The sequence below is a fragment of the Mus musculus genome, chromosome 8 (genome assembly GCF_000001635.26).
Source record: "Mus musculus strain C57BL/6J chromosome 8, GRCm38.p6 C57BL/6J".
NCBI classification, from domain to species: domain Eukaryota; kingdom Metazoa; phylum Chordata; class Mammalia; order Rodentia; family Muridae; genus Mus; species Mus musculus.
In genome coordinates this window covers 121,921,228-121,945,347 of record NC_000074.6, presented here as the reverse complement: position 1 = coordinate 121,945,347, position 24,120 = coordinate 121,921,228, and the positions used below count along the sequence as shown (strand labels likewise).

Below are 24,120 nucleotides of genomic sequence, written 5' to 3'. Positions count from 1 at the left end.
GCAGGACCCAGGGCATCCTGTCTCAGGGGAATACATTGGAATCAAGGCTGCGGAGATGGGCCCCAGGAACCTCCAGCTTCCCTCAGCAATCGGGACACCCGGTCACAGCCCCACTCAGCCAAGGCACTGTGCCTCCACCCCTCCTTATGCTCTTGAACCTGTCCTCTCCTGTCTTGTGTGACAGCTCTGTGCCTGCCCTACATGTCCCCAACACAGGGTCAATACTACAGGGGACAGGGACTTTGCCCTCACCCATCCTTCACATCCTTTCCTGCTGCTCTTGGGGGACCCATGTCAAGTTTAGCACTCTGGCAGGCTTGCCCAGCTGTTTACCAGGCCAAAGCAGTGACCAGAGTGGCCTGTTCCCAGCCAAGGCCACTGGGTCCCCAATCACCCACTCCTGAGCTGGGACAGGCAAGAGTTGAAATTTAACCACTAGGTTCAGAGGTTTTAATGAGTTCCTCAAAAGGACAGAGATGCACCTAACTCTGAGGTGGCCCTGACCAAAGCAAGGGCATACAGTGGGCCACTACCCCGTGCTGCTCAGAGCCAAGATGCTCAGGAGAGACCCCCGCAAGCCCTTAGCCATCCTCAGGCATGTGGGACTTCTCTGTGCCACAGGGCCACAGCGCTGGCGTTTCCAGCATTCCTGTGCAGAGGAACACAGCAACTGTGCCCGTAAGTAGATTCTCATACTGTCCCAGGTGAGATTTAATGGTGGTGCAGTCTTAGGGTGGCTTTAAGAGGCAACATGGTTGGCTTCCGTTCTGATTTGTACAATATCTCTGGTATCTGGTGATCCCAAGTGAGTCATTTAACTCTGTGTAACTCGGGGGCTAAAGGGACTAAGAGGTATTGCAAATAACTAGGGCATGCTCCAAGCCTCCAGCTGGGCCCAAGATGCTTCTGGACATTTGAACTGCCCAAACTGCAGATTTTGGGTTTTAGCATTTGGAAGGGCCAGGCCCGGAGGCCTTCCTGTAGACGAAAGGTGACCTTTGAGAGCTTGAGTAAATGGCCTGCCTCCTTAAACCTCGGTTTCCACATCCACAGGGCAGGCAAGATGGATGCTGTCTGCAGCATCCGGTGGGAAGGCAGTGGGAAGCCCGGTGCACACAGGCTCCTCTGTTCATCCCAGGGTGCCCAGCCTCACACAAACCCCAGGACTGCCCGAGAAGCTGCCAGGCCTGGAGGGTGGGTGGGCAAGCAGCTCTTGCAACCCTGACAGCCTGGTTGCTGAGTGCCCAAAGCCCAGAGACTAGACTAGCAGCGGGAGAGGCTCAAGGCTCCAAGGTCCAAGAACTGGCTGCCCACCACCCTGGGTTTTCGGGCTCACGGCTCTCAGGTTGGAGGCTCGTGGCTCTGAGCTTTAACCCCGGCACTTGGCATCTGCTGTAGCCCTTGGCTCTGACCAGCAGTGAGCAGCCGCAGACAGCACTTGCTAGTGTTACTGTGCAGGAATGTGCCTAGGGTTAGGGATCTTCAGCTCACGACAGGAGTGTGTCAGCTGTAGGTGCCATGCCTACAGTGTCTGAAATTTCACCCTTAAGGTTTGGCAGCTCTCTGGAACTCATCTGGTGACCGAGGCTGGCAGCCTCTTACCTTCCATCTTCATAAGGCCTAATGTCACCAGTGTCCCAACCTGGACACTCTGGGACTCTTCAGCTGTCCTCCTAAGGCAGCTGTGGACACTCCTATCAATACTGCTACCTTCTCCCCTCCCCCCTGCCATACACACACACACACACACACACACACACACACACACACACACACACTCACACACCTCTTACCTGCTCATCCCAAACACAAGGTCACCTGAGAGAAGCCTTCCACACCCCACCCTACCCCAGATGGTGTTTCTGTGTAGTCCTGGCTGTCCTGGGACTCTGTAGACCAAGCTGGCCTTGAACTCAGAGATCCACCTGCCTCTGCCTTGAAAGTGCTGGGATTAAAGGTGTGTGTCACCAGGCCCTGCACGAGGATCTTTTTTTTTTTTCTTTTGATCTAACGTTGCAAAATGAGAGGTCAGAACAGGGAGGGGTCAGTGTCCACCAGCTGACTCCAAAAGGAAACTGATAATTAGTTACACAGCCAGGGATGGGTGTGACAGGTTCTGGACCAATTATAGCACAGCCCTGCATGCAAAGGAAAGAGAGGGCTTGTACCATCACAGGCCATTCTGCTGGGTGTTCACCCCCTCCTCAGCCTGGACCTACACAGTTCCAGGGGTGACTGAAATTCACCAAGGCTGGTCTTGTAATCTGCAGTGCTGGAGAGGTAGAGACAAGCAGATACTAGGGGCTCAGTGGCCAGCAAACCTTGAATAATCTGTGAGTTTCAAGGCAATGAAAGACCCTGTCTGAGAGAGAGAGAGAGAGAGAGAGAGAGAGAGAGAGAAGAAGAAGAAGGAGGAGGAGGAGGAGGAGGAGGAGGAGGAGGAGGAGGAGGAGGGAAGGAATGAAGAGAAAGGAAGGGAGGGAGGAAGGAAGGAAGGAAGGGAGGGAGGGAGGAAGGGAGGGAGGGAGGGAGGAAGGAAGGAAGGAAGGAAGGAAGGAAGGAAGGAAGGAAGGAAGGAAGGAAGGAAGGAAGGAAAAAATGAAGAAACGAAGAAAGTGCAAAGAAAAGACATCTGAAATGGGTGGGTAGGGGAGTGGGGGGAGGGCATGGGGGACTTTTGGGCTAGCATTGGAAATGTAATTGAGGAAAATACGTAATGAAAAAGAAAAAGACGTCTGAGAAATAACCCACAAGATTGCACTCCTCCCTCTGCAAGCATCCAGGCAGGTGGACTCCTCTACACAAAGGTTTAACTCTCAAGGAGAACCATCTACCAACCATTGACAGCTCCTGGCAGCACGTCCCTGGAAGTCTTTTGGGTTCGTTTGGTTGAGACATGGTCTCGCTATGTATCACGGAACTCTCAGGTTGTCCTGAGACTCGCTGTGTACACCCAGCTGGCCTTAAATCCAAGATGCACCTGTCTGCCTCCAGCGTGCTGGAGCAAAGACACTTGGGCATGAGCTCGGTTCTCGATTTGGGTTAGGGTTAGGGTTAGGGGTTAGGGTTAGGGGTCAGGGTTAGGTTTTGCAGGCTCACAAGTCGGTGGGGCTTCTTCGGTTTGGCTCACTCAAGTGGGGCAGGGCCAAATCCCAGCTGGGGGTGTGTGGTTCACATTTCTCATACACCCCAACACCCTCATCCCACCCCACTCCCCATCCCCGCTGGGATATAGTCTTCTCATCAAAAACCCAGCCGTGGAAACATATTTGAAAATCCTGCTTAACCAGATTAGGCAGAGGCAGGTGGATCTCTATGAGTTCCAGGCCAGCCTGGTCTACATAGTGAGATTCGGGACAGCGTGGGCTATGTAGAAAGGCCTGTCTCAAAATAAAACAAAACATAAATAAATAGAATGTTATTATAAAGCTCCTGCTTATATCACATCCACTGATATCTCAAACAGAAGCAAGTTCCCGGGGGCCACACCCCGTGACAGAGGGGTTGGGGACTACCCTTCCTCAGAGGGTTGAGGGGAAGGAGCAAGTGTCTGCTGATGGGTCACCAGGCCCAGAGAACGGAAGCTTATGAAGCCAGGGGTCATTTAGGACTCTACTCTTGTGGCCATGGTAATTTGTCGGTTCATGCCATCTGTGCCTCGGGCCACAGTTGGTCCACTGTGCTCTGCACAGCTTTGTTAAACGATTAAAGAGAGGAAGTTTGTCTTATTGACGTTATTCCTGACCTGAAAGTAAACCAGCTTACTATGATGGCCGTGAGGAGGAAGAGGAGGAGGATGGTGATGAAGGTGGTAATGATGATGATGATAGCAGTTTTTTTCGAAACAGGGTCTCACTCTGTAGACCAGGCTGGCCTCAAACTCATAGAGATCTACCTTCCTCTGCCTCCTAGTGTTGGAATTAAAAGCAAGCTCCAGCATGCAGGGTCACACGGCCAACTTTACCTAGCTTGAGCCTTCTTACGGTGCTATGCAAGGTGGTCACACAAGACCAAAGTAAGGCATCAAAGTGAGACTCATTTTGTATTCACGCGGTATTGACACTTTCCACGCACAATGAGCAGCCCCTACCCCTACCCCATTGGGCGGCAGATGTTGTGCTCAGCACAGATGTTTCCCTCTTGGTGGTCTCATTGACACAGCTCAGCAAATGGGTCCTAAAATGTCTACTCTTCTCACACCTTGGGTTTCAGAGTCAGGGAAGCCTGAGATGCCAGGCTGGAGGAGAGCCTCTGGTAGGGCCTTTTGACACCCCTGCATTTGGTTTAAATGCAGCCTTCTGCAGTTGTGTTAACCAGTTGCCCAGCAGGAAGATCAAATGCGTGGTTTGTAGCATATAAAACTCCGGAGTCTCTCTTACCCCAGATGTAGTCAAGGTCTGTGCTGCCTCCAAGACCCTCTTAATGGAGCACAGATGATCCAGGCTTAGTAGCTCATAGCTTTTATCCCAGCTCTCAGGAGGCAGAAGCGAGGCGATACTTGTGAGTTTGATCCCATCATACATGGTTGTGAGGCACCATGTGGTTGCTGGGATTTGAACTCAGGACCTTTGGAAGAGCAGTCGGTGCTCTTAACCACTGAGCCACCTCTCCAGCCCCACCTTTGTTTCTTTAAGATTTATTTATTTATTGTATGTAAGTACACTGTAGCTGTCTTCAGACACTCCAGAAGAGGGAGTCAGATCTTGTTACAGAAGGTTGTGAGCCACCAGGTGGTTGCTGGGATTTGAACTCCGGACCTTCGGAAGAGCAGTCGGGTGCTCTTACCCACTGAGCCACCTCTCCAGCCCCACCTTTGTTTCTTATAGCTACCAGCATTACAGTTCCGGAGCTCAGGGGTCCGAACCATTGACTCCGGAGACATGGTGCCTTCCTGGAACTCTGTGAACAACTGGGGCTTACAGTCTCTCATCTCTGTTCCACTAAGTCAGCTTCCCACTGCTCCTACCTCTAGCTGCTCTCTGGAACTTTTCAGGTCCCCGCTTATCCCAACAGCAGCTGCTGGGACAGCGTTCCCATCACTGAGTCCAGTAAGGGACCTCCTTCCTTCTCCCTGCCCTACATTATATACAAGCGCTTCTCAGCCTATAAGTCACTCCCAAAGGGGGGGGGGGTGTCAAACAACCCCTTGATATAAGTCTTGTATCGGATATTTACCTTATGATTCACAACAGTAGCAAAATTACAGTTATGATGTAGCAATGGAAATAATTTTATGGCTGGGGATCATCACAGCATGAGGGAATGTATTAAAGGGTTGCAGCATTAGGAAGGCTGAGAACTACTGTGCTAGACAGTGACCACACCAAAGTCAAGATCATACAGGCACAGACTAGGTGAATGAGGCAAGAGCCTACACACAATCCATACCTGAGTGACAGAGGGTTTCAGGGCTCCCTTCTGGGTTTGCTTCTCAGAGCTAGGTCCTCGGGGTCCCTGTGGCTTCCTTCACACCTGCCCTATTGACCCTTCAATCTCAACTCATCTCTGTCTCCAGGACACCCCCTCTGGACTGGCCCAGTGTCCTCAGCAGAAGGCACCCGGCAGTCTCCCATCAACATCCAGTGGAAGGACAGTGTGTATGACCCGCAGCTGGCACCACTCAGGGTCTCCTATGATGCCGCGTCCTGCAGATACCTCTGGAACACTGGCTACTTCTTCCAGGTGGAGTTTGACGATTCCTGTGAGGATTCAGGTGAGCCTGGGCTGGGGTTAGGGACTGGGGTCAAGGCGGTCAACCTTTGAATCTGAAATGTTCCATAGGCTGGAGCACTTGAATACCTAGTCCCCAGGGATGGCTCGGTTTACTGAGGTATAAAACTGTTAGGAGATAGGGCCTTTCTGAAGGAAGTGGGTGGCCTGAGCAAGTCTTGGGCTATATATTATCCCCAAATCCTTCTCCTACTCCCTCCTACCACTGCCCCCGCCCGTGTGTGTGTGTGTGTGTGTGTGTGTGTGTGTGTGTGTGTGCATATAGAGGCCAGAGGTCAACTTCATGAGTCATCCTCAGGAGCCTTCCACTGTTGGATTAGACTTTGCAAAACTTTCTTTTAATAAGGGTTCTTAGATGTTTTACCCTCCCTTCTGTCCACCACCCACCAGAGGTAGCAGAAAGGAAAGTTTAATAAAGCAAAGAGGATGTTTAGAAATAGTTCTTTGGAGCAAATCTAATCTGCTTCGTCAGGAGATCAGCAGTCCAGTTCCCACGAGTCAGCAGGGACAGCTCAGTCCGCCTGCAAAACACCATTCATGAATCTGCAATGGCAAGTCGATCTGGGAGAAACTGGGAGACTTTGCTGTAGGCTGGTTAGAAGTAGTTCCTTCAGTCGATTCCAATTCCCAGTTCTGTAGTCCAGTTCAGTAGTGTCAGGATAGCAAACACAAATCAGCCGTGGTGGCCAGCAGAAACAGCCAGGCCTCCGCCAAGTCGGCATGAGTCAGCAGAAATGACCAGGACCCAGCAGGAACCCCAGGAGACACTCTCTGCCATGTCTCTCTCAACAAAATGAAGACACAAGACCAAGGGAGGACTGCAAAGTGCACTGTCACTGTCTGTTGAGTCTGAATGCTACTCCCTCCAAACAGCATGTGTCCTCCCATGGGCGTGTGAGTCTGTCTTAACAAAACTCCACAAGAGTCTGTATAAGCTGACATATCCAGAAACTTCCACTTCACTCTGCCAATTAGCCCATCCACCGAAGGGCAAGGGGCCACCAGAAGTTTTTTAGTCCACGAGAAGCGATGACAACGAGTAAAGACTGGTGAGGAGAATCAATGCCATCGAGTGGCATCCACTGTCTGTGGGGCCATATTTATAGTCATTCTAAACATCGTGAGTCCTTTCACATGCTTGCTTTAGCAAAGCACTCTTTCCCAAGTGTCTGCTTCAGGAAAACCTTCCTACACGTGTCTGCTTTAGTAAAACATCTTTCCACCTGTGTGCCCCAGCAAAACATCATTTGACATAACTGACTTTCCAAAGCAACCAAGCATTTCCATTCATTCCACCTTGAGTTTCGAGACACGGGATCTCTCATTGGCCTGAGACCCACCACATAGGCTAGGCTGGCAGTCCAGCAAGCCCCAGGTACAGCCTGCCTCCACCTCTAACACTGAGATTCTGTGCACCAACAGCATACCTTGCTTTTTACGTGAGTCCCTGGGGACTAGATCCTCGGGATTGTGTGGCTGAGCCATCTCCCCAGCCCTGGCTTCTTTCTCCTCTGTGCTCCTGCCAGTTCGGAACTGCTCTGCCATCCTTCCCCGACACTATGCATTGTACCCACTGAAAACTGCCAGCCAAAGTAGACCCAAAGCAAAATCTTAAGTCGCCTCTGTGAGGTACTGGGTCTCAGGAATCTACAAGCAACTAACACAGCTGCTGCTCTTCTCTTCCATGACGTCACAGACTCGACAAAGGGGACCCTGAGCAGAACTGGGAGGTGGTGCTCACTAGAGGGGGAGAAAGTGTTTGACCAGCAGTCACCTGAGTCATGAGGATGAAACCTTTCCCCTCCCAGGATAGAGGGAAAAAAACAGACCAGTGAAGGCAGGTGAGGGTTGGCAGGGGGGTTTCTGGGGCTGGGCAGGGGCATAAGAGCCACATCCTGCAGACGTGTTGCTCACCTTGGTATGGTTGTTGCAAATTTTGCCTTCAAGTTCCAGGGTTCTCTGGTGATGGAGTTGGGAGATGATTCTCAAGTCACTCTGGGGGTCAGGACTGGCTGGTCGCATCTACTGCCTCTACTGGCCCCTCTCCGTCTCACACCTCTGAGTTCACTCTCCCCCCACCTCCTAGCCCCCAACCCCTAACTCACCACCACCTACTCCAACTCTCACCTCCTCCCACCCCAAGACTAGCCTCACCTCTTGACCTTGATCTCTTGGTCCTTTTGCCTCAACCTCCCCAGGGCTAAAGTTCCAGGACATTCTAGGCCTTTAAAGATGTATTTATTTTATTTTATGTTATTTTTTATGTAAGTGAGGACACTCTCTCTGTCTTCAGACACACCAGAAGAGGGCGTCAGATCCCATTACAGATGGTTGTGAGCCACCATGTGGTTGCTGGGAATTGAACTCAGGACCTCTGGAAGAGCAGCCAGTGCTCTTAACCACTGAGCCATCCCTCCAGCCCCATTCTAGGGCTTTAATCTCAGGCTCTTTCCCCGGGGAGCTGCTTGTCCTGTCAGTTCAGACTTCTTTTGGTTGTGCACTGCAGAAACTACAGCCATTTTAAGCAAAGAAGAGGGAACATCGTTGGTGTCAATCCAGAAAAGCCTAGCACAGCAGGGTCCAGGGTGACAAATGACTCCCTGGGTGGATTTCCTAGAGGTAACAAAATGGGGTGGCCTCTGGTTGGCGCCACCTCCCAAAAGAACCCTGGGAGAAGAGAGGTCTGTCAATAGTCCTGGCTCTGGTGATGGCTCCATGTTCCACTGCTGATGGCCAAGCACAGCAGTTCCCACCAGTGTGCAGCCAACCTAAGGGTGACCCTGACTTGAAGCAAAATGTGCACGAGAGAGGGGAAAGTATCCTCTCACGGGACATCGAGGCCTGGCTCCCAGAAGTGTGGCTGGGGAGAGAAAGCCGACTGTTAGGGATCCTCACTCTCTTAACCCCGCTGACCTTGGCTCATCCATAACTTGATTGCTCCAAGGCCCGCAGCCTTGCACTGTGGGTGGACAGCAGCCTTCCAGTTTGACCTCAGCCTGACCCCACCCCTGGCGTCACCACCTTCCTCATCTGGATCAAAAGGATGCTCCCCACCCTGCGCAGACAGATGGAAAGAACCATCTGGGTGTCTTCCATCACATAAACTAACAGCGCATCCTTGGCTCGCATCGGCCCGGGCCAGTCTGCTTTCACTGTATCCATCCTGCGCCTTCCCTCCTCGCCTGGCTCGCTTTCTACATTTTTCTGTCCCTTCCATTTGAGTCCATCGGAAATCAGGAGCAGAGGATGGAAAACGCCAAGGGGGGGGGGGGTGGAGGGCAAGACACCACAGAAAAGTTTCCAGCCAGAATGAGGAAATGAACCTTCCACTTAAAACAAATAAAGAAAAGAAAAGGAAAACTGGATGGAAAAGAAAGAGCAGAAGTGTCCGTCTCCTGAGGTACCTAAGTGGATGGGAGGCACGGGGTGTGGAGGCAGTTTTATGGAAAGTGTGATTGTTTGGGTCTCTGTTTTGCCAAGTGCCAGCAACTGTAGTCACAAACCATCAGGAGGCATCAGACAGTTGCCCAGGAAGTCAGAGAAGGCAGAGGAAGCCTTCCAGGAGGTAAGGGATGCAGTCTCTTGTAGATTGTTAGAGGGATGAACTGCAGAGGCAGGTACTACATTCAAATGGCTGAAGACCACCAATCCAAAGGCCTGGGGGGGGGGGCAGCAGAGAGATGGTGGAGAGAAACAGATGGAAGCAGAGGACAGAGGGATGAAGGGGAGCCACCCCGGACATAGCAGCCAGGCCCGGAGGCTCAGCACTGCTGAGCCCCACGTGAGCCAGCTCACCATGTAAGTTTCACACTTGCAGGTGGCTCATCTTCTTTCCTGGGGATAGGGATGAGATTGGGGGGAGCATGAAATGATGCTCCAAGCAGCAAACTGGGCCATGGGCAGCAGAGAGTGTGTGTATCCGAGAGAGTATTACTCTACTCACCGGTGGATGGTGTAAGATCAGCCAGACCGTCAGTCTCCTTTGTTACTGAAGTCGCAGGCTGGCTCCACGGAACTGAAAGGAGGCATTGAAAACCTGGGTACCTGGAACCCTGCCAAAGGATTAAGCATTCAGCAGAGGACCTCTTCTTCGCCTGCTGTGGTCCCAGCCAAGTGCTGGCTGCATGCCCTTGTGATGCTGTCCACTAGAGGGACCGCCAAGAAGCAGGAAGCAGACATTAGCCCAGAGCTCAGGGTGGGCTTTCTCTGGTCACAGTGGATGTGGTCACTAAGACCTACTCAGTCAGTACAAGCAACTATGTATTGGTGATGCCCAGAGAACAGCTGCCGCTGAAGTTACTCTGTAACAATCCTGGAAAGAAAGAAGACAGTCTGAAGGGGATGCTTCAGCCATCAGACTGTGGAAACAAAGCACAACAGAGAATTATATTTTCCCCAGGAATTCCACACAGGAAGGGAAAGGCTGAATCCTGGCATCAGCCTCCCCCCAAACTCTCCCCCTCCCCCCCTGTAGAGAGATGAGCTGAGACAGTGGAAGGTCACTGCTGGGTAGGTCACAGAGTCTCTGCATATTTATACTCTTTGCATATTTAAACCCAAGCCTCCTGTCAGGTCCCAAGGGTGGTTGTTGGCAACACTGAAAACAGTTCCTTTCTCTGTATGATCTGTGAAAATATCTTTAAGTGGGATTTTAGGGAGGAGGGGCTGAGCCTAGCTTGCTGGGGGCTGCCAGAGCCCCCAGGCTTTGCCTGTAAAACTTCCCCGAATATTTTCACAGTCCACCATGGCCTCTGCTCCTCTAGGTGACAACTGACAGTCGCCACCAAAGCCAAGAGATCCCAAAGGAGCCCAAGTCCAAAACTGCTGCTGCTGGCCACCACAGGCCTGACTCCCAGGGTCAGCTTGTAAACTTAGAGCTCTCAGATTTTACTTCTGTCCACCAGGGGTCACCAGTTGCAGGTCAGAGAAAGGCCCTGCCTGACAAAACAAACCAAGAGGAAGCACCAGACAAATGGAGGCTCCTGCCTGGACAGGTGACCTGGAAATGAGGCAAGGAGAGCAGCAGCCAGGCCTCCTTCCTCATTTTTCTGGTCTCTACCGTGTCTCTCAACAGACCCCAAGCTCCAAGATAGCCCTCCACGGTCATAGCTAAGTGGGATGCCTTCTAGGGCATCTCCATTAGAGAGAAGGCTCCAGGGATGGATCCCTGAGCCTGACCAGGAAGGTGTAGATTGGTGAATTCAAGATGTTTCATAAAGCCAAGGAGAGACAAGTACTCAGAAGAGCCTCTTCTAGGGGATGCTGGCTCCCTTCTTTCTTCCTTCCATCTTTTTTTCTTTGTCTTTCTTGGTCTTTTGACTAGGACTCACTGAAACCAACTGGGAGTCACTATGAGACTCAAAACTCAAAATGTCCTCTGCCTCAGTCTCCTGAGACCTGGGATGGCAGGTGTGTGCCACCAGGCCTGGCTCTTGATGCACGATTTTTCTGAAGACGTGTCTGCCAATGTCCTTACAGAAAGGTCCTGCCCTGGGAGAAGCAGTGTCTGTTTCAGGTGCTGTGTCGGTCCCAAAGATGGAGGGTGTGATGGTTTGTATGTTCTTGGGCCAGGGAGTGGCACCATTTGGAGGTGTGGCCTTGTTGAGGTAGGTGTGCCACTGTAGAACTCTCAGCTCTGCCTGCACCATGCCTGACTGGATGCTGCCATTATCCCAACTTGATGATAATGGACTGAACCTCTGAACCTGAAAGCCAGCCCCAATTAAATGTTGTTTTTATAAGACTTGCCTTGGTCATGGTGTCTGTTCACAGCAGTAAAGCCCTAACTAATACAGATGGGAAAGAGCCCGAACCTGAATCATCATGGCTAATTTAACTAAAGCATGCTGTTAATCAAAGCAAGTTTTTAAAAATCCCTGTACACAGGCTGCCTTCCCCTAAAAGCAGGGTTTGAGAGGTCAGCACTGGATGAGAGGAAGATAAGAATTTTATAACTCAGGATTAGGGGGCTACAGGGTCACAGAAAGAGATGGTCAAAACAAGGCCATCACATCAGGTAGCCATAGCAATGCAACCATAGGGGCTATATAACCTTTTGACAGGTAGGGGTGCAAGATGGTTATAAACAACTTTTTTTAAAGAATTCATATATATGTAAACTGTAGGTGTAGAGATGGTTGTGAGCCTTCATGTGGTTGTTAGGAACTGAATTTTTAGGACCTCTGCTCACACTCCGGTCTGCCCAGCTTGCTCAGTCCCTGCTCGCTTTGACCCAAAGATTTTATTATTATACCTAAGTACACTGTAGCTGACTTCAGACCCACCAGAAGAGGGCATCCCAGGACCATTAGTAGTTAAGGCTACAGGAGGGGCACGGCCCAATCCTTGAAAAACAGAGGTTTAATCATAAACAGTCACGAACCTAGTTTGTCTTTACTCTAAAATGGGTTTGAAACCTAAAACAGAGACAGGCTGGCTCTTCAGCTGTCCCTTGACCCTGACAGTCTCAGTAGCCCCAATGACGGACTATCGGTACAGTAAGGTACAGTAAGTGGCTGTGGTTTGCGGAGCCCTCTGAGTCACCGAGGAGCTCACGTTTGCTCTTTGTTCCTGTGAAACAGAGGCCACTTTCCTTCTACAAATGTCATCTATGAGCTACAGAGAAAAGTGCAAAGCCACAGTGTGTGGAGGCCAGGGCTGATCTTAGCATGGCCTGGTGTTCAAGTCTACACTCTATGGGGCTTGTCGTGCCCTTTGAGCACTGCCAAGAGCTGTTGATCAGCCGTGACTTGTCCTCTCTTAGGGAGGACTGGGCACAGGGAAGCTCTTTGGCCTTGGACTTCACAGGTTGGCATCTGGTTAAATTCTGGGGTGACACCTGAACATGCCAGCCTCTGCAAGAGTCCGGTGTTTGTGCTTTTGACGCACAAGGGCTTCCCAAGCCTCTCTTGGTCTGATTTTAAGCCCCAAAGCAGACGCTGTTCCTGCCAAAGATTTGCTCTGTCCTGGGGAAAGCTGAGAATTACAAATAGGTGGCTATTCGGAGGGACTGCTGTAACAGAGGAGACCAGTCATCTCAGTGAGCCTCGAATGTTAATAGTTATTTTACTTGGAGAGTCTGACTCTGGCTGATGTAACCGCCCTATTTTAATCTCCATTATCTCAGAGGTAGCTACTCTCAAAGAACGCAGAGTGATTGGTAAACCCGCAGGCCTCAGGGGATGAATCTGGCTGTTGAAAGTCTTGGCGGGGGCAGGGCTGGCAAGCAAAAGGCTCTCTTTCCCAAGACTCGGCCTGCTGCCTTATAAATTAGTGATTGTATTATCATTACGAAAAGGTCAGTTATCTATTATTTTATCTGATTCGGTAGCCTTGATCTCCGGTTCCTTTCTCCAAGGAAAGTAACAGGGCATGGCTTTGAACTCTGGGACCAAAGTCAAAGACTTAAGTGTTCAGCAGGAGCTGGGTCAACAGGTCACCTGGCACAGGTACTCCTCACTGCCTGTGGGCTGGTTAGTTTTATGTCAACCTGACATAACCCATTGTCCTTTTAGAAGAGAGACTCTCGGGCTGGTGAGATGGCTCAGTGGGTAAGAGCACCCGACTGCTCTTCTGAAGGTCAGGAGTTCAAATCCCAGCAACCACATGGTGGCTCAAAACCATCCAAAACGAGATCTGACTCCCTCTTCTGGAGTGTCTGAGGACAACTACAATATACTTACATATAATAAATAAATAAATAAATAAATAAATAAATAAATAAATAAATCTTTAAAAAAAAAGAAAGAAAGAAAGAAAGAAGAGACTCTCTCAGTTGAGAAGATGCCTTCACCATATTAGTCTGGGATCAGATTGGTCTTGACTGATGACGTGGGAGGACCACGCCCACTGTGGGTGTAGCCAAATCCGGGCCGGTGGTCCTGGTTTCTATAAGAAAGCAGGATGAACGAACCATGTGGAACCATGTGGAGCAAGCCAGTCAGCAGCACCCTCCACGGCCTCTGCACCAGCTCTTGGTCCGGTTCCTGCCCTGACTTCCCTCAGTGATGAACTGGGATGTGGAAGTGAAATGAGCCATTCCTTAAATAAGCATGCACTTGTTGCTTTGCTGCTGTCAAGGCTAATCTTGGAAACACTGCCACATCGAGAATTTTCTGTTCCGGCTTGAAAGGGTTCAGGAATACTCCTCCATATGTGCGAATTCTTGGATGGTGAGGTTGCACTGTGTGCACAGTGCCCTGGGCTCAAAAAGGCCTCAAGCCCCAAGTCCCCAGGACCCCCAATTCCTGGCCTCTCCTCCCAACTTCACTTCTCTAGAGCTTCTCCTATCCAGTGCAAGTCACGTGGTTACCTTACTTTGCTGGGAGACATTAAGACTCCACCTGCCTTTCCACTGAGCTTCCTGAGCAAGCCAACAAGTATTCTCCCCTCAAATACCCTTTTGTGTGTGTGTGTGTGTGTGTGTGTGTGTGTGTGTGTGTGTGTGTGTGTTTTCAGAAGGGGTCTCACTATACAGCCCTGGCTAGCCTGGCATTCCATATGTAGACAAAGCTGTCTTTGAACTCATAGAGATCTCCATGCCTCTGCCTCCAGAGTGTTGGGATTAAATGTGTGCATGACCACGCCTGGCTTTCCCTTATTTTTATTAAGTGTACTGCAGCCTTTGAAGTTGTTTTTGTTCTTTGGTTTGGTTTGGTTTGGTTTTATGAGCTTGCATGATCCCCAGAACAGGGTCATCCACATAGAACTAGCAAGCTCCTTGATCAGATAGACATAAACGATGCCTCTTGGTTGGTGGGCGAGAAGCGTCATCCCTTCCTGTCCCAGATGGGTCCCCAGCACTCTGCAGGCTGCTCTTCATGAGACTGTCCACCTCTGAGGGGCTGATGTGTCTCACTGAGGCAGACTCCAACTCAGAGGGGCTATTCTACAAAGGGTCTTCTGATGCTATTAGGGAGAGTGCAGAGCCACTGCCTGGCCCCAGTTTGACTACAGTGGTCTTTTGACTTTTGTTGGTCAAAGGATCATGATTGGAGCTGCCCCTTGTGTATTTGTAGCCCAAGAGAACCATACAGAATCCTGGGATGCAAACTCCACCACAGATTTGCCTCAGCCTGGACCCTCTCATATGAAGACCAGGACCTCGATTCCTAGTTTATGAGTGGCACCCACAGCTCAGATGGTCTCCACTGGGGAGAAGGCTGTGTCTGTGCATGTTGGAGATTGGTTCTAATGCTTTGATTCAATTGGAAATCTATGTGTCCAGACACCAAAGGTCCTTGTCCCCAGTTGGTTTTTGATCGATCAAGAAAGATGCCAATGGCCAATGGCTGGGCACGAGGGTGGGGGACACTCAGAATTGTGCAACATAGAGAGGAACAGGAGATTCACCATGACTTGGGGTAGAAGGAAGAAGGCCACTGGCCACTGGCCACTTCCCCAATTCGGCCTGGGGTAGCAGGATAGCAGGGGAAGGTTTAGGAGTGCCCAGCCTTTGAAGAAGCCAGGCATTTAAAAAAATAAGCTAGTGTGTGTGTGTGTGTGTGTGTGTGTGTGTGTGTGTGTGTCTTTCATTCGAGGATCCAAAGACAGCTCCTGGGCAGGTGCACATAGGCGATCCTCTGAAAGCCAAAGCAGTATAGCCAAAACTACTGCTACATGTGGATTAAGAATCCCATCTATGGGGCTGGAGAGATGGCTCAGTGGGGAAGAGCACCAACTGTTCTTCCAGAGGTCCTGAGTTCAATTCCCAGCAACCACATGGTGGCTCACAACCATCTGTAATGGGATCTGATGTCCTCTTCGAGTGTGTCTGAAGACAGCTACAGTGTACTCACATACATAAAATAAATAAATAAATCTTTTTAAAAAAAGAATCCCGTCTGTAATTTAGCATTGAGTGTGTATGTATGTTATGTACATGTGTGCACCCGTGGAAGCCCAAGGACAACTTCAAATCAGGTGTTGTTCCTTGGGAGCCATCTCCCTTGTTTTTTTGAGACAGGTTCCCTCAGTCCCTGAAGCTCACTAATGAGTCTAAGCTGGCTGGACAGTGCATTCAACAGATCCCCTTGTGTCCATCCCCTCAGCACTGGGGTGACAGGGGCGCACCACTGAACCTGGGTGCAGGGGGTTAAGCTCAAGCTTTGTCTGCTTGTTGTTTTCAAGACATGGTTTCATTATGTAGTCCCGGCTAGCCTGGAAGTTATTATGTAGACCAGTCTGGCCTCATACTCACAGAGATCCTCCTGCCTCTGGCCCCCAAGTGCTGAAATTAAAGACACACACCACTACACTGGCTCAAACTCATATATTAATGTTTATAAGATAAGCACTTTACTGAGTGAACCATCTCTTTATTTCTTGGCCCTTATCTGTGCATTTTCATAAATTTTAATGTGTGTGTGTGTGTGTGTGTGTGTGTGTGTGTGTGCTGCCTGCATATCGATCTATGTGCATCTTGTGTGCCTGGTGGCTACAGAGGCAGAAGAGGGTATTAGATCCCTGGAAAGTGGAGTTCATAGATGGTTGTGAGGTGCCATGTGAGTCCAGGCATTGAACTCCTGGTCTCCTAGAAAAGCAGCCAGTGCTCTTAAATGCTGAGCCATCCCTCCAGCCTCTTATCTGAAGTTAGGTGATAGCTTGAGGTTTTAAGACTGGATGACAGTCTAGAACACCCATCTTGCTTTGGGATAAGGAGATGGTAAGATTGTACCAGCCCAGCACCTGCCCAGACCACGGCACAAGCATGAGCTAGCTCTGTCCCCAGTGTGCAGGGCAGTGCTACCCGACGCACATTGTTTTCACAGGGAAAAGGAAGCACGCTCCATCAGCTGGAGGCAGTCAGAACTCAGCAGCATCTTTCACTCCACATGGCATAAGACTCATTTGCCATTCGGTGTCCTGGTCAGCTTTAACTATCAATCTGATATGACCTAGAGTCTCCTAAGAAGGAAGTCTCAATAGACGGGTTGCTCAGATTCGATTGGCTTGTGTGCCTGTCTGAGGGGGATTGTCTTTGATGGTAAACTGATGTGGGAGGACCCAGCCCACTGTGGGGGGTGCCATTCCCTAGGCAGATGGCCCTAGGCTAAGCTAGCTAGGCATGAGCCTGAAAGAAAGGTGCGGGGAATGGCATTTCTCCACGATTTCTGCTTCTGAATCCCTGCGGAGTCCCTTGGGTGAGGACTGTGACCTCGTTAAGGCACATTAACCCTCTCCTCCTCTAAGTTGCTTTTGGCCAAAGTGTTTGTCACAGAAACAGAAAGAAAGCTGCAACAAGTTGATACACGAGGCTAAGTTCCCCAGCATGCTATATGCATGGAGGCATCTCTAACCATGGACCAGGCTTCCCAGCTCTGCCCTGAGCTCAGGCTTGCCTGGCCATCCTGGGAGCACCTGGTGCTGCTTTCTATGAATGCTGAAGTGTCCAGCAGGCTTTGATGGAAATGTGTCAGCAACTGGTAGAAATGTGATTAGCCACGTGGGGCCTCGTCAACCAGGCTCCCAGAACTACTCTGGACCTATTGAATTTGTTTCTGTGCAGGGTACCCAGATGACCAGGTGTGATGCACACACCTGTAATCCCAGAGCTCAGGAGGTGGGGGAGTCTCTTAGTTAGGGCTTTACTGCTGTGAACAGACACCATGACCAAGACAACTCTTCTAAGGGCAATCTTTAATTGGGACTGACTTACAGGTTCAGAGGTTCAGTCCATACTCATCAAGGCAGGCATGGTGCAGGCAGAGCTGAGAGTTCTACATCTTCATCTGAAGGCTGCTCGTGGAAGACTGACTTCCAGGCAGTTAGGATGAGGGCTTTAAAGTCCATACCCACAGTGACACACCCACTCCAACAAGGACACACTCACTCCAACAAGGACACACCTTCTAATAGTGCCACTTCCTGGGCCAAGCATACACAGACCATCACAGTCAAGGGGATCAGAAATTCAAAGCCATCCTTGGTTACAAACAGAATCCATTGCCAGCTTGAGCCACATGAGACGCTTTCTCAGAAGAAAAGAAACTCTTTGGAACTCCTTGTAGGATTAGCACACATCTCAGAAATCATCCTGTGTCTCTGTGTAGTCACATGTAGAGACTCGAGGTTCTTACCGCCATCTAGTGACTGTGCTCGGAGTTGGCCTTCCGCTATCCTAGACCTTAGTGTGAACCTGCTGTGGTAGGCTCTGCTCTAGGACTGAGGTGGCCATACCCTGGCCGGGCTCACCTTTCATGGACCTCCCTGGGTTTTGCAGCACAGCGATCGGGGTGTGTGTGTGTGTGTGTGTGTGTGTGTAGAAGGTTGCCCCCATCACACACAGATACACACAGACACACACAGACACACACACACACACACACACACACACACAGACACACACACACACACACGGAGACAGTGCTGGGCCTACTCAGTAGTCCAGGTTCATGTGTCTCTTCTCTTGCTTGCAGGGATCAGCGGTGGGCCTCTGGGAAACCACTACAGGCTGAAGCAGTTTCATTTCCACTGGGGAGCAACAGATGAATGGGGCTCAGAGCACGCAGTGGACGGCCATACCTACCCAGCTGAGGTTCGTAAACACTGTGAGACAACACACGATTGGGTGCTTTCAATCTCAGTCCGACTACAGGGTGACTAGACCTCACTGTCGCCTTACACACACACACACACACACACACACACACACACACACACTTACAAAGTGCCCAAAAGCAGCTGAACCCACTTAATTATCGCTGCTTTATATGGTGAAGTGGAAGGGGGTGCCTCTGTGGGCCCAGGCTGAAACACCCCCTTCCCCTTGAGGTACCAGCCACACGATGAAAATAGTACCTCGGATATAGTATGAATAGAGTTTATTTAGGGTATGGGGAGGGCAATTGAGGGGGTAGAGACAGAGAACGGCAGAGAGAGAGGAGAGAGGGGGAGGGGATAGGGGAGAAAAGGGACAGAGAGGCTAAGAGAGTAAGAGATTAAGAGGGTAAGAGAGTGAGAGAGAGGAGGGACAAATAGCCCCCCCTTTTTAAAAAGAGTTATGTATTTAGTTTATGTATGTGAGTACATTGTAGCTGTCTTCATGCATACCAGAAGAGAGCATCGGATTCCATTACAGATGTTTGTGAGCCACCGTGTGGTTGCTGGATCTCTGGAAGAGCAGTCAGTGCTCTTAATCACTGAGCCATCTCTCCAGCCCAAAACAGCCTCTTTTATAGTGAGTCAGGCATACCTGGCTGCTGCCAGGCAACTGTGGAGCGGAGCCTAGAAGAAATGCTAACACAGGTGACCACCAAAAATAAATCAAAGAAGCTGAGGCGATGTCTGGAGACCTCTGGGCACGACATCACCGACATTTTCCAACAGAATGGAAAATGGAAGCCGGGCGTGGTGGTGCACACCTTTAATCCCAGCACTAGGGAAGCAGAGGCAGGCAGATTTCTGAGTTCGAGGCCAGCCTGGTCTACAAAGTGAGTTCCAGGATAGCCAGAGCTATACAGAGAAACCCTGTCTCAAAAAAACAGAAAAAAAATGAAAGGAAGAAAGAAAAAAGGAAAAAGAAAAATGGAGCGTCCGTGTGGTGATAAACCATAAGGTTACTACCTCAGCTCTCAAATTGCCGGATTGCCATAATTACCTTGTCACTCCCATCTCTGCCCCCTCCTCTTCTCACCCTCTGCCTTCCACCCCCAACAATTGGATGTACACTCAATATTTTGGCTCTCATCGATCTCTGGTTGGAGACGTGAACCAGAGTCTAGCTAAAGCCACAGATGGGAGTCCAGTGGTTGTTGTTCATTCGGAAGTGATACGTGTGGCCACTAGAGGGCGCACAGCGTCTATCCTCAGCTAGTGGCAATCAAAGTTCTTGTGAGCAGACCCTGGTCCCTGAAGATTCATGGTTAGGCACAATTGAGAATGCCTCTACCCCAGCTTTTGTGCTTAGGGGAAACTTGTGCCCTGTGCTGTATCCAAGGAGCCCCGGAACTCCCTCTGACAAAGCCGTCATATTTGCACGGAACCCACGCACATCCTTCTATGTAGCCATCCTCAGCTCTAACATAGAGGACTCAGATATACATAAAATAAATCTTTTTTTTTCTTTTTTTCCTTTTCTTTTTTTCTTTTTGTTTGTTTTTTCGAGACAGGGTTTCTCTGTGTAGCCCTGGCTAACCTGGAACTCACTTTGTAGACCAGACTGGCCTCGAACTCAGAAATCCGCCTGCCTCTGCCTCCCAAGTGCTGGGATCAAAGGCGTGCGCCACCACGCCAGGCTCATAAAATAAATCTTAAGAGAGAGACAGAGACACTAACATACTATGAGTCCAACTTGAATAGTTGTTGCTATTTATTTCATTTCAAGAAGAACACTGGGGGCTGGAGAGGTAGCTTAGTGGTTAAGAGCACTGACTGCCCTTTCGAAGGTCCTGAGTTCAAATCCCAGCAACCACATGGTGGCTCACAACCATCCATAATGAGATCTGATTCCCTCTTCTAGGGTGTCTGAAGACAGCTACAGTGTATTTACATAATATAGTAAATAAATAAATCTGTAAAGAAAAAGAAAAACACTGACGTAATATTTTTATTCCAAATAGATACAAAATCCTTGGGTGGGAAGATAGAGTGCCCCCTGGCTGACACAGAGGCCTTCTTGCTGCCTTATGAAGGACTCTGCTTTATTTCTTCCCGTTGTGAATTCCCCCAGTGCCTCACAAGGCATGTAAGGTCTACAACCTTACATGCAAGAAATAGAAGGGTTACAAAATAAAGACAGGGCAGAGTCCAGGGTCAGACGCCAGGTATGATGTTCGGGGACTTACCTCTCTGAGAAACTGCTCAGTGCTGACAGTCCAGCGTCTTATCTGGTGACCCTTGTTCCAAGTGACATGTCGGTACAGATGATCAAACTACTCACTTCTGTCTTGACAACTCAAAACACTTTTTTTCTCTCTCTTTTTTTTTCATTTTTCATTTTTTTCTCATTTTGGAAATGCTCTTGAACTTGCTGGGGATTGAACACAGGCCAATGTTTTATTATTGTTGTTGTTGATGTTATTAAAGATTTGTTTTATGGTTGAGTGCTCTATCTGCACGTACACCTGTGTGACATAAAAGGGCATCAGATCTCATCACAGATGGTTGGGAGCCACCATGGGGTTACTGGGAATTGAACTCAGGACCTCTGGAAGAGCAGTCAGTGCTCTTAACCACTCAGCCATCTCTCCAGCCCCCAGGCCAGTATTCTTAACTGCACACTTCCTCCAACAAGCCCACCCTCTTAAACTTCCTTAAACAGTGCCTCCCCCACCCCTACTGGAGACCAAATGTTCAAATACACAAGTTCATGGTGGACAGTCTCATTCAAGCCACCGCAACCCTTACGGAGTGTATGCAGACGGGAACACGCCCTGGTGGAGGCCCGGACTGTGTACGTGGAGAAAGTGGGTAAAAGGAAGCTTGCATACAATGCTTGCCTCTTCTGACTGTGGACGTGATGTGACGAGTGGCCTCAGGCTCCTGCTGCCTTGAGTTGCCCGCCATAATAAACGGTACCTTTGAACCGTGAGCTAAAATAAACCCTTTCTCCTTCCGGTTGTCTTTGTCTGGGTGTAGTGTCACAGCGGCAGGAAGGGAAAGTAAAGCAAGAGTCTTCTCCCTCTCTTCCGGCCACCAGCACTTTGAGTACGCATGTGACAATGGCGTGACCCATGGGTGTGCCGGACGGAGAGTGGCGTGGCTGCTGTTTCTGCTGCACTGCGCTGTGTTAACATTCTCTTTCTACCCTGTTTCAGCTCCATCTGGTTCACTGGAATTCCACGAAATATGAAAATTACAAGAAAGCCTCCGTGGGGGAGAACGGGCTGGCGGTCATCGGCGTGTTTCTGAAGGTAGCGTCTGCTGGGCGGCCACGCCTCTCGCACTGAGAATGGCGGGTCCGGTCATCAACAATGGCCTTTCGCACACTGCCCCTCTTGCGAGCACAGTGTGTTTCCATTGTCTGCTGCCCAGGCTAACACTCTGTGTCTGTGGTACACAGCTCGGGGCGCATCACCAGGCCCTGCAGAAGCTGGTGGATGTCTTGCCGGAAGTAAGACACAAGGTAAGAATCGTGAAACCAGCACAGTTGGGCACCCCAGTTGCCAGAGCAACGACTCACTCAGGAAAATTCAAAGAGTTTGGCAGAGGCTGTGGGGTTCTGGTTCTGGGAAGAGAAGGTAAGGGCCAGTAGGTCCTAAGTAAGACCCTTGCCACGAGCTGGATTTGGACATAGAGCATAGAGATTGGTGGCCTATGTCTGTAATTCCAGCCCTTGAGAGGGCCGAGGCAGGAGAGTAGCCAAAAGTTCAAGGCTAGTCTGGGCTACATAATGAGTTCCAGGCTAGCCTGGGATTACAGAATGAGACTTTTTAGAAACAAACAAGAAAGAGGACTCAGGTGTAGCTCTTGTTGGTGGAGACCTCACTGTGCATGCACAAGGCCTTGGGTTCAACCCCCTGCACCGGCATAAACTGCATGTGTGGGAGACAGCTGCAGTCTCAGGACTTGGAAGCTGGAGGGTCAGAAGTTGACCTCCCCCCAACCCCCCATGTGAGACAAGGATCCTGGACTCCTTGGGATGGCCAAATCCAAATCCTGGGAAATCCCAGGAGCCTGTGGAAGAGTTGGGACCCATCTTGGTTCTTGCTCTGCTCAAACACAATGTCCAGGAGTGATAAAGTCTGTTAAAGCAGACAGAAATATCTACCTGCTACGTGTGAGCCTGCACACCACCTGCACACCCGAAAAGGAGCCTGAGACCAAGGACAAAGCAGATGGCAGCGGGGTGGGGTGGGATGGGGGGTGGGCAGCCTGGGTGGCGGGCGCATAGGCCAGTGGCAGGGCCCCCGGTTCTCCCTGAAGGTGGCCGGACACTCTTTGTATACCTCCGTATGTTAGCCTGTCTCCAGGGAAAGGCAGAGTAACAGTGTTGCTTTTCTTTAAGAGCAACCCAGAGGGGACATTGATGGAAACATGGAAATTCCAAGGAGATGGGTTTATTTATTCAGTACCACAACAAAGAATTCTGAGGCATAAAAGGAAGCAAGGTGGCCCTTAGACGTGGTGACATGGGGACAGAGGAGGCTTCCATCTGTCTTAACAATGGTGAGAGCTGACCTGCAGGAAAGTGTGGCCACCCCTTCCTCAAAGCTCACAGGAGTGTTTGATCTGTCCCTTGCCTTCTCTTGATGTTGCGGTCCAGACGCCCCTTGGGATGGAGACAGATCCCTTACCCACACTGTTCCGTGCCCTGGAACACCTCAAGGCCAAGGCCAAGGTACTGGGCTGCACAGCTCCTCGCCCTCTTCCGTGCTGGGCCACAGCCAGAACAGAACTGGAGACTGGGATGTTTTCCCAGCTGGCCTCTGCCTCCCACAGGGGTGGGAGAGAAAAGAGCAGAGCAGTTGTTTACTCAGGGTCTGTTTGACTTCCTTGGAAGGTTCTGGAGCTACTTTCCCTCGCCGGCTGACGGCAGGGGAGACCTGGGGTCTGGGACTCAGTTCTGGCCCCAGTCACACTAGCCCCCTGAAAACAACCCACAGACCCTAGGAGATAAAAGGACTTTAAGACACAAAAGGTCCAGCCGTGGAGGGCTCCACAGGCTAAAGACTGGGAGACGTTCATGGACCCCGGTCCAGTGGCTCTCATCTGCAACCTTGGGGCTTCTAGGGGTGTTTGGTATGTGGTGAAGATCCTCAGTCAAGAACTCTTGGGTTCAAGGCCCTTGATCTGCCAGGGAACTGTGTGGTTTGTTCAAGTGACTTAACATCTCAGAGCCCCGACTTCCCTGTTTGTGAAATTTGGATCTTAGGACCTGAGAGCCCACGAGGGCCTGTTACCCAGATTAAAGTGGCACGTGCACAGGGTTGGTCTTTGGTAAACTGGTTGGGTCCGGGCCCCAGCTGTGACTCTCAAAGGCTCATCTGCTGTTGTGATGGGGATGGGGGGAGGCCAGGGAGGCTGTGACACGTACTGGGCTGTCTCGAGCAGCTGCGCGGGACTCTGCTGTCTGCAGTGGACTCTTGAGTGTGTTCTTACCTTGAGGGGCACGTAGGGGGCCTGTCAGACTTTAAAATGCTTGACCGTGGTGACTCTGAGGAGGATGGAGGGAGGAAGTGAGGGGCGGGTGGCCTTGGGGTCAAAACCCCGCTCGACTGCAAGGTAAGCCCATTCTGAAGGATGCTTTGCTGCCCCTCTGGGCTCCTCCCGTGTCTCCACAGCCCAGGATACGACGTCATGGCTCAGGCTGAATGGCCTAGCTGGAATTTGGGGTCTCCTTGGGTCCTCGAGCTAGGGACTGACTCCTGGCACCCTGTGTAGTACTCAGCATTACTACTGGCTAAGGGTCTTGATTGGGTTCATTTTCTCCATCTCCCTGTCTCCCCACCA

General features: G+C 50.5%; 1 protein-coding gene across 1 annotated transcript in view; it reads left to right on the top strand.

Moving 5' to 3' along the window:
* The first annotated feature begins 435 nt into the window (after positions 1-435).
* The window catches only part of Car5a (carbonic anhydrase 5a, mitochondrial), a 28,778-nt gene continuing 5,093 nt past the window's right edge, over positions 436-24,120 (top strand). Inside the window, exons 1-5 of the mRNA NM_007608.2 lie at positions 436-678; positions 5,516-5,713; positions 18,147-18,265; positions 21,486-21,581; positions 21,731-21,793. Coding sequence (NP_031634.2) covers positions 555-678; positions 5,516-5,713; positions 18,147-18,265; positions 21,486-21,581; positions 21,731-21,793 — 600 coding nt within the window. The 5' untranslated portion in view covers positions 436-554. The remainder of the gene's footprint in view (positions 679-5,515; positions 5,714-18,146; positions 18,266-21,485; positions 21,582-21,730; positions 21,794-24,120) is intronic.